General features: G+C 36.0%; 1 protein-coding gene across 2 annotated transcripts in view; it reads right to left on the minus strand.

The window, feature by feature from the left end:
• The window catches only part of ADGRA1 (adhesion G protein-coupled receptor A1), a 258,318-nt gene that overhangs the window by 40,334 nt on the left and 190,466 nt on the right, over positions 1 to 27,518 (minus strand). Inside the window, exons 1-3 of one of the 2 annotated variants that reach the window (XM_088169179.1) lie at positions 9,632 to 9,694; positions 9,170 to 9,377; positions 8,037 to 8,245 (exon numbers count right to left, since the gene is read on the minus strand). In XM_088169179.1, coding sequence (XP_088025305.1) covers positions 8,037 to 8,245; positions 9,170 to 9,377; positions 9,632 to 9,652 — 438 coding nt within the window. In that variant the 5' untranslated portion in view covers positions 9,653 to 9,694. Of the gene's footprint in view, positions 1 to 8,036; positions 8,246 to 9,169; positions 9,378 to 9,631; positions 9,695 to 27,518 lie in introns of those variants that run through there. The other variant, XM_014885926.2, reaches the window with a different exon arrangement.

Genomic DNA, 27,518 nt, shown 5'->3' on the forward strand with positions numbered 1-27,518 from the left:
AATTAACCTTTTTGTACAAGCAGAAATATCCTAATTAAAAAAAAAAAAAAAGGTTTGAAAAAATACACAGAACATTACATTTTCCCAGCATTAGCAATATCTGGTCTGTCTGATAACATGGACTTTATGAGCATGTTTTACTAAGATATTAAGCACAAAATTTCAAATCACCACAAAGGTCTCTAAATGGCATATATATGGCTGCAGAAGAACCACTCAAAGAAAAAAAAAAAAGAGAATACACCCAAATTATTGACTGACTCAAATATAATTACCAGTTGATACAACTCCTGCAACCCAGTGACCTTCACACTTACTTGGAGATACTCTACTCCCTATAGTGATTCAAAAGTAACTTGGACAGCTATATTAACAGCACAGTAAAGATCCATGTGCTCCTTTTGGACATGCTAGTGCCTAGTGACACAATTCTTCATGAAAAATATAATGAAAAACTATCATTATCTTTGTAAAATAAACCTTATCAAATTCCCATTCTAAATTACATATTTAGGAGAGCTAAATGTGGAGGTGTGATAGATGGAAAGCAAAAGGAGCCCATTACATAAAACATAATGTCTTCTGACTATCTGAATTAAATTCACACTATCTGAATTAAAGCAAACATTAATGCATTAAGCCACATTTGCTTGTGGCACAACATTTCTGCACACAGGTACTAAAAATTGTACACAAAACCTATCACCTGAGTGTAAACACAGTGTCATCTACATGCCAGTTCCCATGTGCAGTGGCACTAACTCTGCACATAAAAATGAATATACATCCCAGCTGAAAAAGCTAAAATCTGAAATAGTACCAAATACATTCATCCAGCAAACTCTAACATTTAAAATATTGGAAAACATTTAACAGACTTTTTTCTTATTTGTCAGTTTTAGGTTCCTTTAGAAGAAGATTCAATACATTATTTTCCAGAGGTGAAATCTCCCCTTAGGAAACTGGGACTGTAATGCTAATACCTCTGTTTAATTGCATTTGCATGCAGAGAGCTGATTTCTAGCACCATTATTGATGAATATGAACTCGTCCACGTACAAGCAGATAATGTTCATGAGTATATGCAATTACTAAATTGAGAGAATTTAGTTTACCTTCTAAAATGATCCTCACAAGTAACTGATGCCCTAGTAGCTGTTTTCCTTCATTATTAGCTTTAAAGTTTCTAAGATTGATTGTACCAGTTTCTCCAGATGTATGTGAATGTTAGCTCTAAAAACAGAGCAGCTCACAACATACATAAAAGGGGCCATCAAAAATAAAAAATAACTTATGATCAAAATGCCAACTATATGCTACCACACCCCATTTCTCTTCAGCTACTTCCTCAGCTTGCATGTTAAACCTCAGCTGAACCTGCTCTGTGTCTCCTGTCCCTCACCCAAGCTTTCTCCCTGCCCTGCCACTTCACCAAGACCCAGAGGGAGAGGTGGGGTCACTTCTCATGGAGAAACTCACCTGGGGCTGTCTCATGGACAGGTGTCAGTTCCTGCCACTCTGCCCACAGTCACAAATGGAAAAGAGGAGGAAACAACTCTGTCTTTTGATGTGCTAGTTTTTTAACATGACAGACCTAGGCTCTTAAAGCCCTCTCATTTTTGTTTTCTTTCAGTATGCATGAATAAACACGCAGGATATCATGACCTCTTAATTTTCAAATAATTCTTTAAAAGTCTATTGGTTCAAAACTGCCTCTGAATGTTCACTCAAGTACCCCTTTTCACCCTGATCATCTTTTTCTCCCATGTTTTTATTTGCATCATCTCCCCATTAATTCTTTTATGGAGTAAGTCTCTCAAGGCAGATGAATGAGTATTTGCCAGGAATGTTCAATACAATTTTAGCTCATATTAGGAGTAGCAATGCAAATAACTGGACAATTTAAACAGAAACACTCTGCTGAAAATGATAAAATATTTACTTCTAGCTCTTACTGATGTATTATATTTTCATATACTAATTGTATACTTTGGCATAATTTTAGGTACACACTTAATTTCTCTGCATTCAGAAATGTGTTACTGTAACTATAGAGTAGTAACAGTACAGTTATTTAAAGAAATAAGTAAGTTGGATATCACTGTGAAAAGATAAAGTTGTGAAAAAGGAAGCACAGTGAAGTTACACACTTATGTAGCAAAAAAAGAAAGCAATTTTACTTGAGTATCATCACTGTGCACTAAAGAACTGGTTTTTAATAGTGTAAATGCAAGGTTCAACCTCTCCCTATGTTTGATCATCAGTATAAAAGCAAATGCCATGTGTCCTACAGGAATACAAACATTTTGCCTGCAGAAGAATGAAGAACAATCAGCATCTTAAAGCTAATTCCATTGTTAAGTATGAGTTTTATCTCTTATCTAATCTTTTACAGTAAATAAACGGTAACATTTTGAGTATGAAAATGCATCAATGCCAAAGGAGAATATCCTTTTTAAAAGTTTTGTATATTGAAAACTGATTTCATTATAGATATATAACAGATACATCTTGTCTGCTCTCTGATGATAATTAAACCTTATTGATCCATCAACTTCCCTTGAGTAATCTTCTGGGGAAGAGAACATGCATAAAAGAAGCATTTTTAAAATGCTGCATGGAAAGCAGCATAATTGTATGTTACACTTTAAAAAGTTAGGTTTGATTTTATTTCCTAGAGGGGATTCACATCATGATGATATTGAAAATTCACAGGAATTATCCCAGGAAAATGAATACTTATAAGACTTTGACCATTACAAACTGGTGTCTACAACTCCAAGGCCCGTTAGTTGTTGTCTAATGAGAAACTGTCATTCATTCACATTTAAGATGGTGTGAGACAAACCAAGACAGTGGTGAGCACTTGTGGCACATGAGAAGAATCCCATATTGGGCCATATTACCAAGACTGCACACAGCAGAGGGAGGGAAATGATTATTCCCCTCTATTCACCACTTGTGAGCCAAAATCTCAACTGTTGTGATCATTTTGGGCACTTCAGTACAAGAATGACATTGCTGAATTAAAAGAGCCCAGTAGAAGGCACCAAGACAATAAAATGTCCCAGGGCCTGGATTCCAGGCCTTTAATTTCCATCTGTGTTCCAGGAGTTGGCATATTTTACTGAGCTTTACAATCTGAATCCATTTACCTGCTGGCTGAAGTTGCACCATGATGAATGCAAAATCCATTAAGTCAACAGTAAGGAAAAACAAACAGAAAGAAAGAGCTTGGGCCAGAGACTTGATTTGTGATAAAATCACTGCTTTTTGGAGCAGACAAGCCTGGATTTTTGAGCCCAGAATCAAGCCAGTTTATGCTTTTTACAGAGCAAATAATACATATTATTAAATGCAATTTAATAAAATGTACATGGAAGGAAAAAGAAATAAAAAGCAGATCTTGCTCTTAAGAGTACTCTAATTCCAAGGCTTTGTGCAAAAAGAGTGAGAGTCAGGAATATTCTTTAAAAAGCAGCCTTTTCTGGGGCCTGGACTCAATACTACTCAATACTGTCCATATGGGCTAAGCACTCTCTGATGAGAATGAGCATTGCATGAGCAGTGAGCAGAACATGCCAGCTGAGGACTGACGTGAAGAGCATGTGCCTCCTTGCAGGCTCTTCACACTGGGAAACATCTACACACGTGCAGAGAAATCTAATTCCAGGGAATTTTGCAGTCCCCACTACAACAAATGTAAATTTTTCATATAGCAGGTAAAATCTCTGGATCACTTTCACAATCTTCAGTGCAGAAGCTCTGCTAAGGTCTATCCTGTAGGTGTTTAAACTTGATGTTTGTACATGAAAAAAGAACTTGAATGTTCATTCTTGAATCTCTTGTTATAGGCAGTCTGATTTTTCAAAGTACAGAACAATGTTTCCACAGCCTGTTATGAGAAAATCCTGTGTTCTCTATGGGGAAAATGTCAAATACTGTAATTATGTGAACCTTCTAAATGACATATCTGTAATACTTCCCTGACTCATGAATTAATTTCTCAAAAGGCTTAGACAAGCTGCTTAATTTGGAGAAGACCTGAAAGATGGAAGTTTAGAATTCTGTTTTCAGAACTGAACTTCATGAACAGGTTTAAGAAATACTGCAATTGTCTCCAGTAACAATGAAAATGTTGAAAAAGTAGCTTTATTCACACCAGACTGGAAAAACTTCAAAGATTGGGGGAATGCTTGCAAAACAAGAGAAAAATGCCCAAACTCCTACTGTGATCCATTCTTGGTGTCCTTCCTCTTCTCAGTTTCTCATTCACACAGTTTCCCAAGGTTTGCTTCCACAACAGTTTCAAATATGCCCTGGTTTTGTCAGCTCAGTCTTCCCAGCCCTAATTACCTCATATAAGCATCCATTGAATGTATGCTACTTTCACAAATAATTACTCTTTATGCACGTAAGCCAAACCCAAAAATTTAACAAAACCCACATTATGTTGGTTGGAATAATACAACAAATTGTGACAAAACAGGAAAGGAGCTGCTTTTGATTTTATGTTGATTTAAGCTACTTTTGAGATTACAACTAGAAGTGCTAAGAATATTTATTAATCCATTTTATGTTAATTGGGAGGTATCATACTTAGATTTAAGAATTTTATTTGTGTTTATTTGGCAGATTTGAGGAAATTACTATTGACAAAGCAGTCTAAGGGGGGGAAGGAAATGCTGTATGTAATTACAGTAATATCCATCACTATTGAATTTCTATTGTATTCTAAGAAAAATGAAAGGAAGAACAGAGGACAATGTATGCCAAAATATATTTAGCAAATTTTGAAATTCATTGTTGCTATTGGATATTTTTGTCTTCTCCTGAAGAGTTATTACTCAGATATAGAGGTCTCTGGATTGGTCATAACATACACACATTGTTCTGAAAAATTAAAATACTGATATACAACTCTGTTCATACAAGAGCATAAATACATGGTATTTAAGCAGATATTTATCATTAGATAAGAACCTTAGAGGGCTTTGGACACCTCCAAAAGAAACTAGAGTGTAATCAGCCCTCTTCCTCCTATAGATAACAAAAGAAAAGCCAAAATAGAGGACTGCTCTAAACACACAGTACATGAAATAAGGGGCAGGAATCCAGCGTGGGAGTTAGTTCACAGTATTTTACTCTCACCTCTAGGACATACTACTCAAAACCTGATCAGAAAAGATAATGCTCTATTATGTCTGACTCTATTATTTTACTTCTATTTGCCAGCCCAGCCCAGAGCAAAGTGAAAGTGTGAGGCCACGTGAGCGAAGGAGCTTGTACAGCTTGTACCTCCCTTCCAACCCACCATCCAAACTATACTTTCTCCATCTCTGACATCACTTGAACAGCTGTCACAGAGAGAAATCAAATGGCTCTACATGACTCCTCTCACTTGAAGTATGCTCATGCTTATTAATTATCAATCGTAGTTGATAAATCCTTGATTGCTGCCTTTCTAAAAAAAGGACTCTAGAAAACCTTTATTTTAACCCTTTTATGTTGTATAGGCATAAACAACTCCTATGAAAGCACCTTAGGAAACTTTGTCCTACTGTTTAAAAAGGTGACAAATCAGAGTATGTGCTGTACTAACTATAAAATGGACAGTTGGATTGACTGAGGCTCCTGTTTCAAATTAATCTACAGCAGGATGCACACGATTCTGATGGTAATGTAAAGCCTTAGTGCTGCTTTTTAGTTTACAGATACTACTTCAGTTTTCTGCAAATACCCCAAACCATAATAATCAATTATGAATTTTTGTTGTTTAACAGATTAGAGAATTCCAGATTAATGACATGTATCATGATATTGTAGCCAATTTCATTAGCTACACACCATATGTCAGGTATTTTGAATTTGCTGATGGTTTGTTGGTTTGTTAGTGTTTTAAAATACATTAGGCATTTAGATATGAATTAATAAGATAAACATAGGCACTTTATACTGTTGATTTTATAAATTAATAACAATATGGAAAAATGAAGTATTTTTTGTTTCTGGTGTGAGAATTGAACTGCCCAGAAAAGCACTCTGTCTATGAAATAAAATAATCCTTGACTTTATGCCACATAACAGTGATTAAGAAATAATGCTTGAATGAAAATATTTGGACACAATAAAGCTACAAAAATTTTCCATTATCTGTTTAGAAATACAATGGTTGGAAAATGGATTTGTGTGTGTGCATATTTATATATGTATATTTTAAAATTACTTGTCATCCTTTTCCTTAAAAGTTACTGTGAAACATGAGCTAAGAAATGTATCCCATTGTTTGCTACCATAGAAATTGCAAAGCAAGAGTGAGTCTAAGATTCTACTTTTCTGTCTTGCACAGATAAAATTGGAAGATGCACACATGAAATAAAGCAAAGTCAAATTTTCATAACCAACCAAACACAAGACCTAAAGCAGAATTACATACCAGATACAAAAGCTCCAGTAAAATGTGCCTCAGTTGCCTTTACAGTTGTAGAAAAACCCATCTCCGACATCTTATAAGAGATAAATGGGCTTTACAAACCAAAAATTAACTGCAACCCCTGTGTCAGTATTCAACTTTTCAAACAAAAAGAAACTATGAAATTGGTTGCTTGCAAACAGTTAATTCACATTTAGTAACTACTCAAAGTTTAAGAGCAACATGCTGAACTCAAGCAGTTGAAGAAGGAGGAAGCCATTTTGGGTGTGGCACCTGCAAAGTCAACAGGTGCTTTCTTTAATTAATTTAGAAAAACATCCTCAAAGCAAAATTACGATTCACATTCTGGGAAACAAGAGGCTAGGGGAAAAGGGAACTCACAGGAGCTGTAGAAAATTAGGCATATTTGATGTCATCAAATCTGAGGAATAGCTCTTCAATTCTGAACAATTCTACAATGGGTGAAAAAATGTTCAACTAAGTCTCAGGGAAATCAGTTCTTAGGAAGTGGCCGATAATATCTGCATTTAACTCGTGGGCACCCCAGCTTTGTGCTATGATTGGCTGCCATCTGGGCTCCATCTGACAGCAGCAGATTGGTATTCTCTGCACACGTCCTCGCAATTCCTGTCGCCTGTGTTTGCTGTCCCTTACACATACACACAATGCATTATTTACTCAACTATAAACATTTCTGTAATGTACACAAGCAGCATCTACAGTGCAATCATGCATCAGCATTCAAGAGCAATCTAGTGTTAATAGTACACATGTCTAATCTTTTTACAACTGGTTTATAATAAATATTTTTAAGGGTGCAAACATTTTCTGAAGCTTAGAAACCTTTCAGTTTCTTGTCCGCTTTCCTTTAGTCCCTGAATAATAACAGTTCATTATCGTACACATAATATTTTTGCTTTCACGAAGGTAACTTTCTGTTAAGCAGGTTAGTTAAATAACTGCAATGGGAACTGTAAGTGTGACTGAGAACAGAGCAAAGCAGCTGATGTGCTAGCACTGCACAGGAATATTTTTCTTCACAAGCAGCAATTTCGTAAGTAGGCTATCAGCACTAGTGTACAAACCAAAACTCCCACAGAATCAACAAGGACAGCTCTGCCCATACTTAAAAGAGCAGAAGATGTTATTCCTCTCCATTTATTAAATGATTCAACATTGCGGTATGCCTGCAACTAATTAGTATGATCAACACAGTGCAGGGCAGGAACAAAAGCAGACCAGCCTCTGACATGTGCTGATGTAAAAGCACACAGGAGTATATAATGTATCTTTAAACCCTGTCCCATAATTTATAACCATTACGTACTAATCATTCCTTGATGGAACTTTCATTTATAAGACTAAAGTTAATGTCATTTCTGATTAGGCCTGTCTCAGGATATTAAAACTGACCACCAGGTTTATTCACTTACAAGCAGTTAAGTAACTTACTTTCTTTTAGACCGTTTTATACTAAATGTTATAAAAATGCAGGTCAGCTACTGACAAGTCAGAAAGAAACAGATGCACATAAAAAGAACATAAATGTATGGCAAAAGAGAGAGAGAAAAATATAGGTATATTTGCTAAGTCATATACTTACCATTAGCACTGCAAAGTTACTGAAGTGTGTACTCTGAATGGTGGTAATATTGCCTGCAGAATTAATTATGTGGCACCCTTCTCCCCACCAGCCTCCATGTCCATCTAGAAGGTCAAAATCCCAGAAGGCTGCAATGGGGTCTATACCCCGTGCAAAGTGCCTCAATCCTATCGTAAGAGGGCTGGTGAGGTTTCCAAAACTGCACCCATCTGCAAAAGGAACAAACTGAATCAGAGACGGAGTGGAACACCCTTTAGTGATGAATGCTCTGTAAAGAGATCAGATACACTAAACAACGGGGAAAAAAAGCCAGTGGACATAAAATCTTAATGGTCAAAATCAAAGGTAGCACTCACATCGGAGAAGTTTGCAATGGTATAAATAAATCTGAATATTTCAATCACATACTGTGTCAAAATGATCTAATCATTCCTCACAAAAGAAATCTTTTTTATTGTTTCAGATTCTTCAGTTACGACCAGAATTACACTATTGCCCATGTAACTGCAGAAACGGCTTAGTTCCATGGCATGATTAATAGCTGAGGCAATTCTGCACTTTGAAAGTCACATTCAAACATTTAAAAATGTTAATAGAAATGAGAGCACTATTCAGTATCGGACAAAATTAGTAAAATTGCATGGGTGAGTAATTAATCAAAATAATGACTCACTAGCACATACAACGTATGTTGTTTAGACAAAAGTCTTTAGCAACACCTGTTTTACATCCATCGTATCAGAAAGTATACTGCTGAGTATTGATACATGCAACAGGGCACTACTCCCACTCCAAAAGCCTTATTTTTACCAGTGTCTAGGACATTAACATTGTAATTGTAAAGAGTAAAACAAAGCTCCTTCTGATAGCTTTAAGCAGCAAGCATCTGTAACAACACAGTCAACAAACAGAAGCCCAGAATTTGCATTCTAATAGCAGCACAAGGGCATTTCTTTATTTGCAGGACAATCTGAATAAAACCGTGCAGATAGGAACAATTGCAAACACTGTACTAAAGACAGAGACTGTTTCCAGCCTCTCAGCACACTGCATGCTCTGCCCCTCTATTCTCTATACAATCAAGTACAACGCAGCTTTTAGATTAAAGAAAATAATGCATAACAGTTTCTCACCTATTTTAGCAAAAACAGCTGGTGTGGCAACCGTCCTACGTTTCCCATCATCTGCGAGGTTTGATGAGTTTCCTGTGCTAGGAAAGAGTTTTCCATTCCGAAAGACAATAAACTGTAGCTTGCAAGTGGAGTTATCAACAGATTGCCAGGCTGAAGACTGAGAGAAGACAGACTGTGGCAAATGAACTGAAGCTACTGCTACAGCATTCTGTACAATGAGAAAAAAAAAGAAACATTTAAAATGCAAATCACAACAGGGTTGCTTTCATGATGTTTTAAACTCCTGTACAAGAAATGTATGCTGCCTTCCTTTTCCAACAGACTGGAAGCAACCAAAGAAGCACGGGCTGTAACCATGGGAATAGGATTGGTACAGTGCATATTAAAAGGGAAAACGTTTTGATTGAATGTGAGAGTCTATATGGTCAAGCTCCCTGCTGCAGAGGTGAGAATGGTTCTTACCGTGCCTGCTAGAGGGTCCATCAACACTGCAGATCTGATTTAAAGAGACAACCTCTACCAGGTTTTCTCCTTCACTTAATATAGAATCAGACAACTTACATTAAAACATTTCTCCGAAAGGGTACTTAAAGAGTATAAAAATAATTTTATTATTAAAACAAATTACATCTGCAGAGATCTGCAAGTGCAGTAAACAACACAGTTTAGGAATATGTTTTTCTTGCTTCATATAAGGAAAATCAGTAAACTGTGTTTTAGTCACGCAGGAATAAAAAATATTACAAACACTAATGTAAAGGAAGAAAACAAGACAACACTGGGAGAAAATGAATGAAGACTGTCAGATCACTATAATGGCTTTGAGTCATGTGTTATATACCCTTTTACAAGCAGATAAATCCCTTACAGCACAGCTATAAAATACACCAAATTCTGTGGACTTCACTCATCAAGGATTTTTTTCCTGCCAAAGTAGCAAACTACTGATTAGTTAATCATTAAAGACTGAGATATTTACAAGGAATAACAAATGATGGGCAATGGGAAAATAAACAAGGAGTCTGTCCTGAGCCCTGATGTGAAAAGTGTATGTATTTAAAAACAAACAAACTACAAAATGTTCTAATTTGCATTTCCCCCAAGGGCAGAGTATGGCTCTGTGCACATAATTTACATAGATTACCACAGTTTGCTCATAGCACATGTGCACTACCTATTTCAGAAGTAAAACAATGATCTTCACAACCATATAAACAAACATGACATTAATATACATCCATGGCTGGGAGAAATACACTTGTGAGAGATAAAAGGTGTAGCAGAGATCAGCAAACTAAAATGAGTATGAGAAGCATCTAGTGACCATGAAATAAATATGGAAGAAAGGCATGAGTAGTCTGTGATGTCATTTGGATGATTAAATAAAGAGATAAAGACTTCTGTACACCATTTTCCTTATATCATGTGCATTTTAGGAGTTCAGATTTTAACAGTAAAAATGCAAAAACATCCTTTTAAAAATAACTATTCAATCTAGACGATGCTGCTCATTAAAAGTACTCAGGGAAAAAAAGAGCAAATAGCAACAGAACACTTCTACATTAGAATTTTAAATTATTATGAAGGCTTTAATTGGTATTAACTGAGCTAAACATCAAGCACTCATCCTGAGATTGTTTCCACTGTCTATTTCACTAAAGCTGTTATAATTGGCTTTATCTCATGCTTCTGAAAAAGACATATTTTATACTATGATATCCCAAGTATCTGCATATGCTGAGCCTCTGATGATACTATTTTGGCCCTAAAATTACTATCAAAAAGTATGTACAGAGTTTTTTTAAAGTGTCATTTATCCAACCCTAGATCACTGTTGAGGACTTACGTGGAGACATACAAAAGTGTACGAGAGGTTACAGTGCGATTAACTTTACATTTATACTGGATTTTTTATTATTATTCTGTGCTGGGAAAAGTTACAATGATGACATATTAAATTACACTAATTACTTATTATACACAAAAAGAGAAAGCTAGAAGCATATGAATAAGCTTATGATAATGAAACCAACAGCTAAAGGCACTGGGTTAAGCAACAATGTGCTATGACTTGACAAAAGCAGCCTTATACAAACCAGAGAAAACAACAGGTTTATAGCACTTTTGCTAAAAGGGGAAATCATCTAATTTATTGTGGTTCTCTAATTGCTTCTCCATTGGGACTTACTGATACTAATAGCAAAAAGTGATGGTGTAGACAGAGCTTGGCTGTGGGACTGGGGAGGTGCAGATCAGAAGCTGCTCCCACCTGAAGCACAGGAGCTGGGGCTGATGGCAGTCCCTGGGCTGGGCCAGGAGCAGGAGCAGGAGCAGGAGCAGGAGCAGGAGCAGGAGCAGGAGCAGGAGCAGGACCAGGCTCACCTGCCTCTGCCCTGCTCACCAGTGCCCACGGAGACCCTTCAGCACACAGCAGGGAGGGAGGAACCTGAGCATGGTGCCCCAACCTCACCCACAGGTCACAAATTCACATCACAGGGGCAAGGTGGAATGTAGGGAAGAAAAGCTGCCCACAGCTCACAAATAGAATTAGTGTGGACTGGCAGCACCACTCGGGTTGACTGAGCAAATCTCAAACATGCAGCAACATCAATTTACTTGACAAAAAGACACATTTACAGAAAACATTTTCCTGATCAGACTTCAGGAGAGCATTTTTTGTCTTGTTGTCTGCTCAAAACGAACATGAATACCCATAACACAAACTAGTTAATAAACTTCACTAAATAATTGCCTACAATCACTTCCTGGAGTACAGTTTTATTGTGAATACTGCCCACTTATACTACCTGTTACTTCAATTTTTTTTGACTGCAGGCAGTCTGGTGAAGGGCAAAGGGACAGGGTATTCCTTAACTGGACAAATGTACACAAAGTCAAACTACTTGCTGCACATCAAATATTTACTTAGAATTTCCTCAGAATTAAACATGCAACTGTCTGCTACAGCGACATGCCTGCCAACAAGATCCTGTGGTAGGATATTAATGAAAAATGCACATAGTGAGAAGGCCCACACATTCACAATGCTGTTTAAAAATATGAATAAATACATTTTCATCTAAGATGTGTGAGAATTTTTGGTAGTATTACTCATTATTCACATGAGAGGGATGATCTGAGCACTGAGATAGTTCCTATTATTGTAGAGGATGGAAGGAAGCTGACTGAAGGTTCAGTCCTGTATTCTGCTAATCTTGTGTGAGGTGAAGTATGAGTCAGTTTCCCATTCTTGCCTCAGTTTCCCACTCACTTAAATGACATAAAAATGGCATTTATTTTGCCCTGTAAGATACTCCAGAGTTCAGAGGTGAAATACAATATGGGAACACATACTAAAACAAGTAACAGCAACATCAAGTTTTGAGGGAACTATTGTGCTTCAGATGCTTCAAAATCCACATAAATCATCTCATTTTAATTTTTTCTTTGGGCAGCATATGACCACATCACATAGGAACTAAAATTTCTGAGCATGCCAGTGGCTAAAAGCTGCCTGCACCTCTGAGAAGAGAGAACAATACAGACCCACCACAGGAGCTGCAGCTTTACAGTGACAGGTCAGCACTGGCATCACAGATTTTCCTGGAAAAGCTTACAGTTTGTGTCAGCAATTCACCAGTCAGGATTTAAACATTCTGTGAGTGTTTTCAAAACAGAATGTCAATAATCCCATCATGACTCCATTTCACTTTTAGTCCTATTAACTGGATTGTGCTGGCATTGATTAGAAAAAGGGAATCCTGAACACAGTGCAGATTCTTCTAAGGAGCATTTTTCTTCTGGAAAATGCCAGTATTTTAAAATGAAAGCTATTCACAGACATCCACACATTTGCACATAAATATGATAGAAATGATGCAAATTTCAAACCCTCTAAAGTGTCTTCCATGTCATCTGCCCAGATATCTGAAAATCTGCTGTGTGACCTGTAGCCAGGGAAAGAGAGCTTATCAGCTCTAAACCAGCTCTTAGGATTTTCTGGGAAGCCTCCTAGGACTCCTGGCTCCTAGGACTTCTTGGAACCTGGTCAACTTTCCAAAAAGCAGAATGAAAGGTCGTTTTAAACACTCTGAACTGTAATTTGGATGGTACAGTTTTATAAGCACTTTTGAAGTTTGGGGTTTTGTTTCCATTTTAGACTTCTTTTTGTGTATGTGTGTAATTTTTCAAAATATCTGAAGCACCAAAACAGAACCAATAAATCCAACTGTATTCTAGAAGTTTAGAATTTGAATGAAAAATCTCATTCTAAAGCAGAAATGGTCCCCAGGATATTGAGAGCTAGGGACGCTTGGCAATCTTGCAACTCATGCATGTGTGGCCCTTATTAAAAGTGTTTTAAGGGAAAAATGAAAGATTTAAAGTGAAGTTTTTCCCAAGGCAGTTTTATTCTGGTAGCAGTCCATTCCTTATAATCAATGCTAGCATTTACAAGGAGTTTTTAAGTGTTTAGGCAAGACAGCCTCTTGCCTCAGGTGACTCTGTGATATGTTGGCCCTTCTATTTCATAATTCCTTTAAGAGACCTGCTCCCATTTACTCTTGAAGCTTTACTTTCCTGTTACAGTGTTCTACTTGTCTAAAATTTAGTGTAATACTGAGAGACCATGCTCATTATCAAACAGTCATTATCAAGAAACCTACTTGGTAACCACTGTGGAATGACAAAAATCAAACTATTTTCAGTAACCCTTCCTTGTGTATGGCTTGGTACCAGATTGGTTTTTGAGTTCAGGCACAGTATTTTTGTTTAAGATAAAATATATTTCACAGGAAACCATCCAATTCTTAGTCCTCAGAACAGTCATAAGGTATATTTTTCCAGTCAGCAATTTCCTTAACTTAGAACCAGCACCTTAACAACAGGTCAGAGTTAAGTCTGGAGGGGAAAAAAAAAAAAAAAGAGTAAATGAATTCACCTAAAACCTGGAGGAGTACTAGAAAAGCAACTTCACTATTTCCAGATTTCAAAGAATCTGATAAGGTAGTATAGAGACCGAAATGCAAGACACCATATATTAAATTATTAAAGATACAAGGGTGCTGCCAAAATAGACACAAGCTATATAAAGTTACAGTAAAAAAAGTAGAAACTAAGCTCTATAGGTAATAGCTGTATTATTAAATATGTACTGAGTTAACAGTGTGGTCCATCATAATAAAATTAAGCAAATAAATTATTTATACATATATAATAGATTTTATTTAGTCCCTCAGATAATGACAGCAGATGCTTAGAAGCAACAGAAGATTTCAGTTTGTGGTTTATGTTAAAGGTTTAGTGTTAAGCAAATGAAAAGAGGCACAATTGGGTTTTTTCAGCTCTCTGTCCTGGTAGGTATTTAAACATCACTCCTTTGTAATTGGCACAAAATATGAGATAAGGACGGGCATTTGGCCCAGTGCTGTGAGGCTTTAGGTGTGCATGAGTTCTGATCTCTTTTTGTGGTATGAAAAGTATCAACAAAAAGCCCCCCAAATTTAGACCAGATGGGAAAATACCAAATGAAGGTTTTGTAAAAATAATAAAAACAATGCCAGTTTGAAAATGCTTATACAAGGCACGCAACTTGCCAGGTGCTAAAAGAAACAGAATTGTGGTTTTTATTTTTTAATGAGCTGATACCCAGCAAGGAAAGTAGGAGTTCCCCAGCCATGCTAACTTACCTACAAAATCTTGCTACTAATTTGTCATACTTGAACTGCACTTTCTAGAGTGCTGTTTAAACACAAGTCTGGAAAGGCTCAGGGAAGATTAGCAGGTGAAAAACAAAGTTTATATATAGATGCCCAGAATGAAATGAAGCAGTACTTCCAAAAATGCAACATAAAATCACCTGGCTACTGAGATGAAATTGCTAAGTGTGTTGGGATTATTATGTGATAAAGTCATTATGCAGTAATTCTGCAGAGCACATCCATCTCAATATCTGGAAAACTAAGTACAAAGTCCAAGACATCTTTGTTCTAGCCAGGTATAAAAAAGGTGGTTTGATGCACAGTGAAAATGTGGCATCAATAAGAAATATATGCAAAAGATACAAAAAAAAAATCTTAATTTTTGAAGTTCTCCCTAATTAATAATAAAAAGTTTTCTAGAGTCATGCTATAGAAACAGATTTAGCAAACAGTACTGAAATTTTAGAAAAGTTGATAATGTAAAATAACCTGAAAGTCTGATTGTCAGTGGCCCTTTCTCAATAAAAGTAAAAACCAAATGTCTCCACACTAGGATTTTATATTCTATATTTGAACATCTTGCAAACTTTCTAAGAAAATGAAAATACATGCAAATTTACAAGCAACAACTAACCTGTTAATGAGCTATCGTGAAGAAATAAGTGACAAAAAAACCCCCAGAATTAAAGAAAAAGAACATGAAGGGAGACAGTGCAGGTTTACCAAAGGTAAATAATGCCAGACCCAAATGATAATTCTCCTTGATAACTGTTTTTCTAGACAGGGCAATACAATTCCCTTGATTTCTTTTGAGACATTAAGAACTAGTAGCAATTAGTTTCAGGTGAATAAGGAACAAGCTACAACTAATAATGCAATTATTTACTTTGAAAGGAGAAGACAGGCTGGAGTGAATATACCCAAAGTTCGTATGCAAATCAGCTTAAAGACTTCCAATTTTCATTTGATGACCTTGAAACAAAGAGGAATGTCATCGAAGACAATGTTTTAAATCATGTTTTACATATTTATAATGAGATTGTCTATTATGAGCTGGTGAAACAGGCCACATTGGAAAGCAGGAGATAAGGACAAGGATGTGAAAGCTCTGGTTGATCAAAGGATGACTCAGAGCCACTATGATTTAACAATTAAAAAAAGAGGACAAATGCAATCCAGAACATACAAGATGACTCATTTCCATGTAAATATTCTGATTTTAAAAGCCTAATCAGAAACATAATACACAATTTTGGTCAACTAGACTGAGGAAAAGTCAGTCCAGAATAGAATGGATGTAGAGGACAGTTATTAGGGTCACCCTTAGAATGAATGATTTCTCTCACAAGTGGAGAATAAAGGAGCTTAGCTTTGTTAGCCTGGCAAAATGAAAGTCATGTAAGCAAATGGCCAGCATGAGCACAAGGACAAATAGGACATTAGCCAAGAGCAAAAATGCAGACTCAAAATATGCAAATATTTCCTAGTCTTTATAACAGAGAGGGTGGGATACTTTTCAGGCACTACAGGCACAAAAAATTATCAGCTCTTGAGAAAGTATTTGAAAGCTCTATGACAGAATTGCAAAATGAAATTAAAAAGGTTTGACTTATTTGTTTTACAAAAAGTGTTTAAAATTCCTTCTAAGAACTCATGAATTTCCTGATAAAAGGAATTTTTGAACTTTCTACTTACATTCCCAGTAAACAGCTAATAAACCTCATAAAAATCTCACTAAGAAGAAAAAAGAGTTTAAAAAACTATACAGACATGGTAGGGAAAAAGTGTGATAAAAAATGTGAAAACTATTTTTTTTCCTTTTTATAAACAAGTTTTTCGAAAACATGCTGGACACTTGTAAGAGCTGCAGGCAACAAACTTTTTCAGGCAGCATTACATGACTGCTTCAATTCAGGGTCCACAGCTGACTTGCCATATTGCAAAAAGTTATTCCACAGAATGCATAAAATTCACCTTCCTGGGAATTTAAAAGTTCTTAAGGGTGGCCTCTGGTTTTCAACTAGAATTTACTGGGGTTTTGGGGAAGATCACTGAAGTCTTTAAGGATTTTAGATGCACTCCAACATTCACACTATGAGCTGTGGACCTACAGAGACTCACTGCAGCTTCATTTTTAAAAAGGATGGCTTTGGGAAGTGCACTCTGCAGGAAAACTCATCCTGTCAGGAGTTTGGTTCACAGGGCCTTTCAGGGGTACATTAGCTTCTAGAAATTCTGCATTTCCCCCTAAACAGCCTGTGCTGAAGGAGTATTTTTCCTTTTTATTTAGAAGCTCAATAAATCTTCAGACATTAAATGTATGATTTTTTTCTGGAAAGATCATAAGAATATTCATGTTTATTACATTGATACTGTGGTTTTAGTTGTTGCAGATGCACTCAGAGGATAAGATGGACTTCTAAACTGCTAGAATTTTAAAATATAAAGACAATAAAAAAAATTTACGAGCTGTCTATATGGAACTTTCAGCTACATAATTGCAAAGCCATTTCCATGGATCTTAGGAGAGACATCATAATTATAGAGAATACCTAACTAACCAAAATACCTTTCTACAGTTCATTGACCACCAAATTCAATTACACATAAATATTACCAGTTCAGAAAAAGGAATAATGTGAATTCTGACATAACTGGCACATGTAAGGTTTTTTGCCATGATAACTTTTAATTTATTTTTTTAACTAGGTGAATTGTGTTAATGTAGGCCTCATAACGCTATTTCTGCATAGCTTAGTAATTATCATGTATCATGTTCATGTATATGAATGAGAACAAAGAGAATATTTCCCAACAGTCAGACATGAAGTTGTTTCTAAAGTTGGAGAAGCACAATTTGATTAAAAGGCTACTCGCTGGCTTCTATGCACGAGAAAATTCACTTGGTACTGAACAAAATTCATATGCATTGTAGTAGAGTACATTATATACCATTACAGATACTATGATTTTTTTAAAGACTTAGATAATTTGTATAGATATGAGTAGAGAGTGATGCAACTCTTAGGTGATATAGTAATTCAAAACTGAATTAAATGACTGAATATTGCAATTATTTAATCATACAAGATGATAGGACTTCTGATTTCACTGATGTGATATTAACATTTAACTAAGATAAAGTTCATCTAGTAACATAAGTGGGAGTATAGTGAAAAAGCTTAGTTCAGAGATTTTTAATAAACTATTTTGATATAATTTTCCTGAGGCAAAGTGATCTTCTTCATTGCCTATGATGTACAGAAGTCCAAGTGTTTTTCTGATGCTGCCTTTTCATAAAGATGACTGCAATGAAATGCTGACATTGCTGCTTGAGGACTACTGAAACACTGTCCCTCTCTGATACTGGAGGAAAGCTGAAACTGCTGAAAATAATTTTAGTGTTTTGGATCTTTTAGGAAGTGAATTTAAAATTTTCAGACCATGAAACAACTCAATATTCTGATTTTGAATCATTTCGATATTATCATCAAGAATAATCTCTGCTGCCTATAGTCATTAAACAATTCAAACCCAGCATTACTTTAGCAAGCTGTAACTTGGGCAAGGCACACATTTCTAGAAACAGATGCAAGATCACTGCATTCCTTTGCTTTTTTATACAGAGACAGTTAAGCATGTGAAAAAGAAAAGCAGAAGATGCCTTTTCCTTTACTTCCTTTTTATGCACAGTCACACCTCTCTTCCCCCTGTTGCAGGATACAAGTTCACTATCCTCACAAGAGTCAAGAAATTACAGCTCCTCAAGAGGAGCAAATATGATTTCTTCCCTCCTGTCCCAAAACTAATTTTTCCATTTTGAAAAACGGATATATTTTCATTTCCAACTTGCCAAAATGATAATTTGTCTTCTGAGTTTCAGCCATGAAGGCAATTTATCAGTACAGTCTGATAAAAACAAATTGTTTTTATGACAGTTTACATGTTGCAAAAAAAAATGTAAAAATAGGGAGTGGAGTGAGTACAGTTACCTCAGCAAGAGAGAGGTTCTGTGTCACAGATGTATTTGCATTTGGATGAAAGTAGCAAAGGGCCTTGAGCTGCATGGAGCTAAAGCAGATGTGTATCAGTGATGGCAAGTGACATTTGCAGAGAATTCTTGTAACTGAGATGTTGAGTACGAAGGAGAAGACACACTGCACTCCTGCCAGTGCCTGAAGTTTGCAGCAGCTGCTACTCCCCAAAGCTCCCGTGCAGAACCCCCTACCCTGCTCTGCAAACCTCACACACATCTTCAGGATTCTCACACACCCAGCGTGGACACAAAATACAAAATACTGAGCTCAGTAGGACAATGAAATGTTAGTCAAAATTTCACCGCTGAAATTCAGTTCTGGCCCAATAGCATGCATGCTGATACACCCACAGGCACATTGTGTCTGTAGTTCATGTGAAAATCTGCGGTGTTGGTCTTTTAGTTCAGCCAGAAAACATTCAGAGCCAAAGAGAAAACTTTTACCACCAGCTGAATCACATGTGCTCTCACTGTTCTCATCACAGACCACTAGTTTATCTGGGCACACTTCTGTTCTAATAAGACCTTAGGGATTATCCACCTTGATTGAGTCTACTACGTTTTTCTAAGAGTTTTGTCACAGAATTATGGGAAAATCAAAAATATTTGCTAGCATTATCCAGAGTAAAATCCAAATCCAATCACAATGGAAGGGAAGTCTAAGTGGACCTTCCATCAGACCAGATCTCCACCAACCTACTGATTGCTTTATACAGTCCTGTTAGTTTAAGAAGGTTGAAAGAAACTTACCTCTTATTTATCAGTCTTTTACAGATGCTAGGAAAGCACCTAGGCATCTGTACAATTTTTTAATTTGTTACTACATAAATAATCATTTGACATAGTCTGTGTAATTTTAGTTCTAAAAGCTGACTGAATTAAAATCTTAATCCTCTAGTCAAGTCAAGTTTTGTAGCTCAGCTGCTTGTGAAATAGTGATGATGTTCCCTTGATTAAGACTTTAAAATATTGCACACATTATCAGTACTTGTCAGCTCTCATCACTTGAAAGCTCCTAGTTTAAACCGGGTGAGGATGGTGTAATATTTCTGGGGCAGTATGTACTCTGTCACTCTCAGTCAAGTGAGTCCCTTGGATTTCAGACACCAAAGGTCAATTGACACTTCTTACACAGTGACTGAATCCAGGGGAGGTCTGAACTAAGCCCAATAGGAGAAACTCCTCATTCCCCTTCAGTGACTGCTGAGAATGAGGATTCCCAATATAATGCAAGAGATTTGTGATAGAAGAGATTCCTTTAAATACTCAGGTACTAACCTAGCTAAAGTTACACTGGATGAGACTTGTATAATAGTAACTAAGAACTCAGCTCAGTCTTCTCTCCCCATTTTTACATCAAACAAAAGGGAAAAATAACTATCTTAATTCTTCCAAATATAAAGCTGCTTTCAGTTTTCAGTATACTACAGGACTGAATGGGAAAACACAGCCTTTTTGTCTTGCTCATGGCTTTTAAATTAATAGAAGTTTTCAAGTATTGGTGCTGCAGGGCCTGCATACTGACAAAGCAACAGCAACATGCTCATTAAAAATAGTGGTGTATATTCCATGAAGTGTTCACTTTTAAAGTCTTGTAAATTAATTATATAAGCAGCAAATCTTCAATTTAATCAGTAGAAAAATGAATTGGTTTACATTGTTATATTGCTAGTATTCACAATGGTTTGAATAGTCTTGTTCTTTCCCTCTTGCTCTACTGATTTTCTAATCTTTTTCCATAAAGGTCAATTCTTCTGGCATCAGTATATTTAATGTGTTCAAAAATTTGTACCAGAGGCCTTTATTTTAAAGGGCTTTATTTTACCAGTCAGGCACATCAGCACTGTGTATAATTCAGAGCTTCTCAAGGACTTCCACTGCCACATTTGATGGATTTTTTTTTTTTTTAAGTGTGTTATCATTCTTGCTGAATCACTTCTAGTGTCCTATTAAACTGATATGCCTTTATTTTGGACAGTAGCAACGTTCATTTTCTAACATAAAAACTTAATATGTTCACCATTTCACTACCTTTTCCTTCTGGACTTCCCAGTTTTACTTTCTGCATTAAATCGGACAGGAGTACTTTGATGATTCCTGCACATGCACTTCTAGACGTTTACTACTGCTATATCAGATGCTGATATGAGTACCTGAGAGTATGAATTAATTATTTAGAGCAAGGATCTGAAAGAAATGTGCTCAAGGAGGAAAAGGGGGAAAAAAAATCAATACATAAAAAAGCTGAGTCTCTCATGCGAAGTGAAGGACTAACATCGTGTACAAAATTAATAACTAACATTATTAGCTGAAAGACAGTGTATTTTTTAAAAATTGGCAGAATCTCAAATTGTCTATCTCGGCAATGAGAAAAACTTTTATCATCAGGATTTCTGAGTCCTGGAAGCTCCATATATCCACCATGATATGGAAACACTGCTGCCAAGGGCACAGACTCTAATAAAATTTGTATTCTCATTCTTTATTATCTAATATAAAGAAAAAATGTTTTTGTAGTACATATGAGGGTCTAGAAAAGAATAATTAGCAAACTAATGAATGGATTTTGATCCTATTTCCCCAACTACACCTCGAGTTTCTGTCTTTTATTTCTTTCACATAGGACACATTACCTGAAAAGCAAAGGTTTTCTCTTAAGCACAGCATTAAAGTGAATTTCTCAGCTTTAACAAATGAAATAACTTCAGTTAATGTCCTATTTTCTTTCACAAATAAACACAAAAATAAAAATTGATTGGCTATTTTGTACTCTTCTGCCATCCTAATTTTTCATATTCCAGCATTTCTTCAATAGACACACATTAAAAATGCAGTGACAAACATTAATAAGAAAACAAAATCATATCCACTGGTCATAGATATCTTACTGTCTGTCTCCTAATTTTATCACCTTGTTGGGGCTCTTTGAAGGCCACACCAAAAGCATATTCTCCAAGTAGTTTTGATATCCTCTAGCTTTTTAGATACACTTTTTAAATGTCTTTGTTGAAAAGCAGTAAGCCAAAAATGATGCAGTATAAATATCTGAACAAAGCATTTCCTTAGTCTGCAACACCGACATGGAGAATTCAAGATACTTGTACTTGCTAAGCCATGGTCTATTCAGCCACGTTGTGTTAGCATTACTCACCAAGTGGAATTAAAAACTGCACTACAGTTACCATGACAACCAGCTGTCTCCCACATACAGCATCAGTTTGAATTTGTGCAGACCATTTCTAACAATGATTTAAGTCAACAAATTCAGCATTACCCTAAGGTAAAAATCTGGTTTAAGAACAAATAAATATTTTCAGTTTCATAATATTACTTAGCTGACTACATTAATTCCAAGTAGGACTTGGGAGATTTTCAGAGAGCTGCAGTGACTTTTCTTAGAAATTAAGGTGAATAGTAATCGTCTGCTCAATACAAAGTTGAGGACCACTAAAATTCCTAATCCCCTGAACATGCAGGAAGCATATGGAGAAGAGACACTGTAGCATTCATAGAAGAGTTTGTGAAGAAAATGCATTTGAATATTTATTTAATCATTTTCTAAAATTTACATTTGAATGATGCTGTTGATTACCTTGGGTAGTACCACTAACATCATCAGTGTACGCTCACTATACAGATCCTTACCAGAAAAGAAAGCTTAACCCACGTTCATCAAAAGTATCAACCAGCAATTCTCCACTGGGAAAATAACCTTGAAACTTGGAATATCATTTCTGTGCTGGGGAGTTCTAAAATAAATTCCTTTTCTAGTAAACTACCAGGTTTGCTGGGTTTTGGTTGGTTGGTTGACTGGTTTTACTTTAATTTTCAATAATAATTTACATGGAAATAGAAGCCTCAGTTGCTTTTGAAACAGCCAAGCAACATGAAGTAACAGGAATACATCACATTTACAATGTCTGGTACAACTTCATGCAGTTGCATGTCTGGTCATCAGCATGAAGGAGCCACCTGGCTACTTCAGATCCCTTTGATGGCCAAGCATTCCTGCAGCAAATGTCAGATTGGAATGTGGTTGTTTAGCCTGGAGAAAAGGAGGCTCTGGGGAGACCTTACTGCTTTCTACAGATACCTGAAAGGTGCTTGGTTCAAGGTTGGTCTCTTCTCCCAAGCAATAAGTTACAGGATAGGACAAAATGGCATCAGCCAGGGGGGTTTAAATTGGAAAAAAGGCTTCACAGAAAGGGTTACCAAGCACTGGAACACGCTGCCCAGGGAAGTGGTTGAGTCACCATCCCTGGAGGTATTTAAGAGACATGTTAGGTGTGGCAATTAAAGATATGGTTTAGTAATGGAATCGGCAATGCTTGCTAAATGGCTCAATGATTTTTGAGCTCCTATCCAACCTAAATTATTCTATATTTCCATCACTGTCATTGGATAAACACATAATGGCAATGATGAACAGATCTGCTTCAGAACAGTAGGATGTACAGCTCTGAGAGAAAACAAGAACCTCCACAACAATATAAAACACAACCATCAATTGTCCATTTGAACACTGACAGTGGGGATAGAAAGGAACCTAAATGCTTTAAAAAAGGTGGGTAAACTATTGAAAATGTAATGCATAGTCAAACTAAATGTAACAATTAATAACACTTTTTATGTAAGCAACTAAAAAAATCAAAGGCAGAAAAATATTTACGAAAGATACTGTAAATATTGCATACTGAACTGTGCACATATTAATGATACATTCTACACTCATTTTTCTGGGAGGAAGTGCCACAACTAAACATTACTGCAGATTTCCCATTTGGTATATGGTATAGCACTTGTTGCATTACAAACCTTAAAGACACATCAGGAAAGAAAACTGATCAAATAAGTGTAATGCATTTAAAATCAAAACATTCAGAGGCTACAAGGAATATGATGCTATGAAAAATATTTTTAATCTGTGATTGAGGATTTTTGAATCCTAAACCTCAGGAAAATACCTACAACAAAAAGTTTTAGTTTTAATTTAATGCTTTTAATTTTAAATTTTATTTATGGGAGAATGCTGGTCAGAGGACAAAGTCAGAAAAATAACGATAATCATAGAATAATCTCTGAGAGATTGAGGAAGGAAATAGCACAGAAATTCATTCAGCTCTGGATCACTGTGGACACATTTGTTATCAGTGACAGGCAATGTGAAATCAAGCACACACTGAAATCAAACCCTTCTTTAAGGTTACACTAAACTGAGCTGACAGGAACACTACGTGCAAGAAAGAAAAAGAAATGGATTTTCTGTATAGCACTTCGATCTTCAACAATGGGAGCACATAACGTTTAAATGCTAAAACAGAAGATTTCAAGGGAGAAAAAGGTAGAAAGCAAGAGAAGGAATAAAATATAACCTGGGGCTCCAAATCCACAAACTCAGACAGCAACAATTATTTTTTTGCCAGCAAAAAGGCTGCACAGTCAAAGGTAAATGACAATGGGAAAACAATTTACAGAATTGTTACTGAATTTCAACGGATTCGTAATAACCCATTAACTCCTAGATTAAGCTGTAGTGTAATATCATAAAATAAAACACAAATTAAAAGTAAATCAAGATGATAATATAGGCAGATGTGAATCATTTTGCCCTGAAGCTGCCTCTATACCCTTGTGTCAAAAATGCCTTAATAGGGTTCAAGTAGCATTGCTAACATTAATGGATATTTTCTTATTATATTTCAGAAAAGTATTTACAGCACAGTTAAAAAAAAATATGGTTCTATGATTGTAAACTCAGGCAAAATATCTTTTAGATAGAAATTTTAAAAATAGGAAAAGCTATTCAGTTTTACAACTGCATTCCTCTAAATATAAGTCTCACCAAAATTTTTGAATAAACTTGTCATATATATGCTTCTTGAATACAGTTGACCTATGGATGTGTCTGTACTAAAATTTTAGTTTCTATTGAGAAAACTGGTCTGATATTCTGATATTATTTTCATTCTATCACATTCATATCTGAATGCTGATGTTCCAATTTTATGATGAGATCTCTACTGCCATGATTCCCCAAAGCCCTCTCACAGTGCACAAGGTGGATTCCATTCTGGTGAAGCAATCACAAAATGTAACTGATGAGTTACATGGGAATGGCCAAGAACCAATCTGAAACAACTTCAAATACATGATATTGCTGTTGGATTCTCAGTTATGCTCCACAGATTTGGACCTGTTGCATTGCAGTGCCTATTAAAGTAGGATTAAACAGTTCTCACTTTTTACAAATTCCTTCCTCCCTTCTGTGATTCAGGCCTCTCCTGGTTCTCTTCCCCTTAAGAGTGGTTTTTATCTGTCTATACCTAAGCCTCAAAAACAACTAAAATGGAGCCCTTCCTCTTCCCTACACTCTAACCCTCTTTCTCTCTTTTTTTTAATAAAATTGTGGATAGTTCTGCAATAGCTGCAATCATTTCAGCCCTGCACATACAGCAACTGGACTATGGTCTAATTACTACAGCTTACCTATTGTCTCATTACAGGACAGCCAGCTGAACCAGATTTGAATGGCTTTTTCAAATTAAAGACAATCCACAAACCTAAAATGAGATGAGAATCTTCATCTCTAGACATTAATTGCTATCAGTAAATCCCCTTGAAACAGATGTCAATCAGGCAATTAAAACCTAATGAAAAAGACAGGAGAAAGAAACAGGAAACAAGAAACCTGTGGTCCCTCAGATGATTATAGGGACAGCTGATCTGACCTTGCAAATGATTTTATTAGAATAATGGCATACTGGCACAAAATCTTACACCTTACATATTCAGGTGACTAATGCAACACTAGCTCATTTAAGCAAAATGCCCCCATTTGTGGGGTCCTGAAATGTGCTGTAAGTGCTGCATTGACCCATATGTGGAAGAACTCGCCATTCTCCAGAAGTAACATCGTGGTCTGGCTCTGAAGTATCTGCAGGACAGCATTGGAAAAGGCCGGGTAAAAAGCCAGGGCAAAACAGAAAAAGCAGCTTCACTCTGTAACTCCTGAATAAGGTCTGCAAAAAGCCAGGATACACATCTCAAAAAGAAGGAAATGCCATTAATTAATTTGGTTGATAAGGACAGAAATGCTAATGCCTGGCATGCCAGTATTTTTTCGCCTTGTAGGAAAGTCCTAGGATTTGTTTCTGAGACCTAACTGCACTTCAGCAACCCTTTTTAAACCCAAAAGCTGAAGAGACTTGGGATGACTTTGAGTTTTTGTTGTCACTCTATTTCTATCACTATTTTTATAGCAGTTTTGGCAAGCAGAGATTTGGACTACACTCTTTCTATCTAGAGAGGCTGGCATTTCCTCTTTGAATATAAATATTCTAACAATAATATGTTGCTATTCCCATTGCTGATTAACTGCTGAAGGTAGACAGAGCAACTCAATTTTGCAATCAGTCCCATATTCCTTAGAAACCCCAACCTTTTTAATGTTTTAAAGCATGTATTTATCTGATCACATTTTAATCTAATCCTGAAATATATTTTCCTCTGAAGCAAGGGAAAGGCAGTAATTTAAAAATGAACATTTTGAAAGACATTTTGATATCTGACTAGTTAGAGGATTGAATCAATGAACTGAAAAAATAAAAATTATTATTTTCTTCTGAGCAGTTAACCTCTTTTCAGATATACATAAAGGAATTGATACAATTTCGATTGGCATTTCCAGTCATATAGTGAAAATATAAGTTTCTGTTATGGAGATAATCAAACAGGATATTTTAAAGACGTGGCTGGCTGAAGCAATTAAGCCAATTCAAAGATTGTGTTTTAGATAGGTGAGTACATAATGAACTGAGAGTTCCTGAGAGAAGTCCATAATTATGTACGGTGGGGAGAAGTGGACAGTAAAATTGAGTCTGCAGGCAAGAGTTGTTATATGTACCAATTTGAATAACTAAAGCAAAACTTTTGAATTTATTATATTTGAGAATTTCATAGATAGTTTAGAACAGAATGTTATAAGGGTACAAGGGGTTTTAAAAAATGTGTGAGATTTTTTTCCCTGCTTAGGCTTTTATACACATTGCTCATTCATGATTTTATAATTTGAGAGATGCTGTATATATAAGCCATGTCCAATATGCATTTTTCAGTAAATTGATATGCTGCTGAAAATGTATCATAAGGCTTAGCCCAACAATATAGTTGCATTTGCTCTGGCAGAATCTGCTTCAAAAAAACCTTTAATTTTGTAGTTTGATGTATAGCACAAATCCTTTTTCTTGGGTGTGTAGGAGAGTTTGCAATTTCACACCGTGAACATTAATTATCACTTGCTGAAACAAACCCATCTAACAAAACAAACAGAGGGAGTGCAAGTCAATATTTGCCTGTTTTTCTAAAGAAGGAGAGAATGTGTACTCTTCATGCAGAAAATATTGATAAATGGCACCTAAATAATATCAACAGCTCAAGAAAGAATGCAGCAGATCATCAGCCACTCAACTCTACACTGCTATGCTAATTTACAGCAGTTCAGGATGTGCTGCAGTCTTTTCTTTGCATCTCAATGAACATATGGGAGTCAGTAAAAATATTGCATGATTTCAAATCTAGACTCTCTGTTTTCACTCGTCGTAATTTTCAGCAACAA

This window comes from Sturnus vulgaris, chromosome 8, assembly GCF_052056855.1.
Source record: "Sturnus vulgaris isolate bStuVul1 chromosome 8, bStuVul1.hap1, whole genome shotgun sequence".
In the NCBI taxonomy this organism is placed as follows: Eukaryota; Metazoa; Chordata; class Aves; order Passeriformes; family Sturnidae; genus Sturnus; species Sturnus vulgaris.